The sequence below is a fragment of the Ammospiza caudacuta genome, chromosome 2 (assembly GCF_027887145.1).
Source record: "Ammospiza caudacuta isolate bAmmCau1 chromosome 2, bAmmCau1.pri, whole genome shotgun sequence".
Taxonomy (NCBI): Eukaryota; Metazoa; Chordata; class Aves; order Passeriformes; family Passerellidae; genus Ammospiza; species Ammospiza caudacuta.
Window position 1 is genome coordinate 35,228,079 of NC_080594.1, and position 2,118 is coordinate 35,230,196.

At 61.5% G+C, this 2,118-nt stretch overlaps 1 protein-coding gene across 2 annotated transcripts; it reads right to left on the reverse strand.

Annotated features, from left to right (window-relative positions):
- Positions 1-1,101, reverse strand: LOC131554555 (thyroid hormone-inducible hepatic protein-like). Of its 2 annotated transcripts, none has more exons than XM_058800036.1 (2): positions 639-1,101; positions 1-366 (listed from the first exon to the last, which is right to left on the reverse strand). In XM_058800036.1, the coding sequence occupies exon 1, from the start codon at positions 1,056-1,058 to the stop codon at positions 657-659; it is 402 nt and encodes a 133-aa protein (XP_058656019.1). In that variant the 5' UTR covers positions 1,059-1,101; the 3' UTR covers positions 1-366; positions 639-656. The 2 variants fall into 2 exon arrangements, with proteins under 2 accessions (XP_058656019.1, XP_058656021.1); XM_058800038.1 differs by having other exon boundaries at positions 1-371.
- Positions 1,102-2,118: the final 1,017 nt, after the last annotated feature.

A 2,118-nucleotide genomic window follows, 5' to 3' on the forward strand; every position in this document is an offset into this window, starting at 1 on the left:
ATTCTTTTATTAGAAAAAACAGTGGGAATGCCCTTGGAGTCCAGGTACCAGCTGGAAAAGGGCTTGGCAATCTCCAGGGACTGTTGGAGGTCAGGACCACATCACAACACTCGCAATTTGGTGCCACTCTTTGAAAATAAAGAGGAGGCCATGAGCCTGCAGCCCTTCCAATGGCCTTGCCAGCACAGCCAGATGCTTCTTCCGATGAGGATAAGGCACCATCTGGTTCTGCAGTGCTCACAGCCATCTCCGGTGCCGGGGCCGGCAGATCCCATCAGCTGCCAGGGAGCGGGGAATGCCAGCGGGACTGGGGAGAGCCTGCAGTGGTCAGCCACGGGGATGTCTTGTGCTTCCTGACACCAGCACCTGTCCTGCAACAGCAGCATTCCTTAACTCCAAGGATCATCCCAGGGGGACACAAGGACCATCACCCCTGAGTCCACAGACCCTGAAGCCCTGCAGTCTCTGCACAGAGCAATGGGCCAGGCTCCCTCCTCCAGCATGGAGAGGGATATCCATCCCCAGCTGAGGGGACAGCCCCCATTCCCAGGCCCTTCCCAGCACATCCCCACCCCTTCACTGCTGGGCACCTCTCCCAACAGGGAAGCCACCCACTGTCTTGCTGCCCCAGGTCTTACCTGGTGGCCAGGACAGGGTCACCAGCTGGGCTGCCCCTCGCTGAGGTTGATCTGCTCCAGGATCTGGCTGTACCTGCGGGTCAGGGCGTTGGTGTCCCTGGTGAGGTGGGTGAGGACCTGCTGCAGGCCAGTCAGGTGCTGGGACAGGCGCTCCTCGAGCTGGGCATCCTCGGCCCCGCTGCTGTCCAAGGATGTGTCGCCGTTGGTGTCGGCACCGCTGGGGCTCTGGTCACCCCCAGAGGCCAGGCCTTTCTCCACCATGGGCTTGATGGCCTTGAGGAGCTGGTAGCGCTCGTAGAGGTCCGTGCGGCTCTCGGCAGCCGGGGCTGCCCCCTCCTCCTGCGGGAAGACCCCTCGCAGCAGGCTGGGGAACATCACCTCCTGCTCCATCTTCTGCGTGGCTGAGAAGTACTGCTCCATGGCCCTTCTCCTACAGCTCTGGCACTGCTGCTCTGGGCTCTTCTCACAGGTTCACTGCTCCCTGGCCCTGCGGGGGCTTTTTATGCAGTGCTGGGGCACGGCCCTCCCCTGCTGTCCTCCCCTGCCAGCCCTGCTTGGGCTGGATGCCCTTGGGGTCGGGCTTGGCTCCAGCCCAGCCGGGGCTCGGCCCTGCTGTGTGTCCCTGGCTCTGTGCAATCTTTCCTGGCCCAGCCTCCCCGTGGCCTTCACCCGAGCTTGCCGGGGGTCCTGCTGCCTCCCCATGCCAGGAGCCACGGGGTGGTGGGCAGCCAGGAGGAGAGGTGCCCAGGGTCTCTCCCGTCCTGTCCTGTGTTATCTCAGTGCCCCAACACGTTCAGTCCTGGGGCCCTCTGCCTGTGGCTCCAGCTCCTGTGCCCAGTTTGGGAAGGCTGCAGGGGACAGTCACCTCCCCTCGTTCCTGCTGCCATGCGCTCAGGATGTGAACACTGCGGGGACATTGAGCAACTCCTTTAGCACACACAGGGAAATCTGGAACACACTGGAAATTCACTGGAACATTGTCCCACTGGGTGTCTGGGGACAATGGAGCCTGCTGGTGACCAGAGATTTGGGTGTCCAGAAACATCCAATGCCCCCAAGCTCCCCCTGCATCCAGCAGGGATGTGGACAGGGACAGGGACCTGACTCCATGATGTGTAACTGCTGTGGCAGCAGCACAGTGCCATTGCTGCCCCCAGGGGATTGTGGACATGCATTCCCTGCCATTGTTGCTATTCTGGGAGAGCAAAAGCCACAGCCAGGGCACCAGACAGCATTGTCTGTCCCTCCATGTCCCTGTGGCACGTGTAAATCATGGACAGTGGTTCTGTGTGTGGAAAGGCTGTGGGGTACCTGGTTCCTTTTGCAAACCTTGGTGCTCGCAGCTCTCCCTCTGTGCCCCTGTGTCCCAGCCCTGCCACGCACCCTTTGCCCACCCTTTCCCCACCTGTCCTGGCCGCCCCTCTTGTCCCTTTCCTTGTGTCCTGGCATCTCTTTGTGCCCTGCCATGGGGCCCATTGCT

Coding starts and splice junctions, on each gene's coding strand:
- LOC131554555 (XM_058800036.1), bottom strand. CDS start 1,058: ATGGAGCAGTACTTCTCAGCCACGCAGAAGATGGAGCAGGAGGTGATG.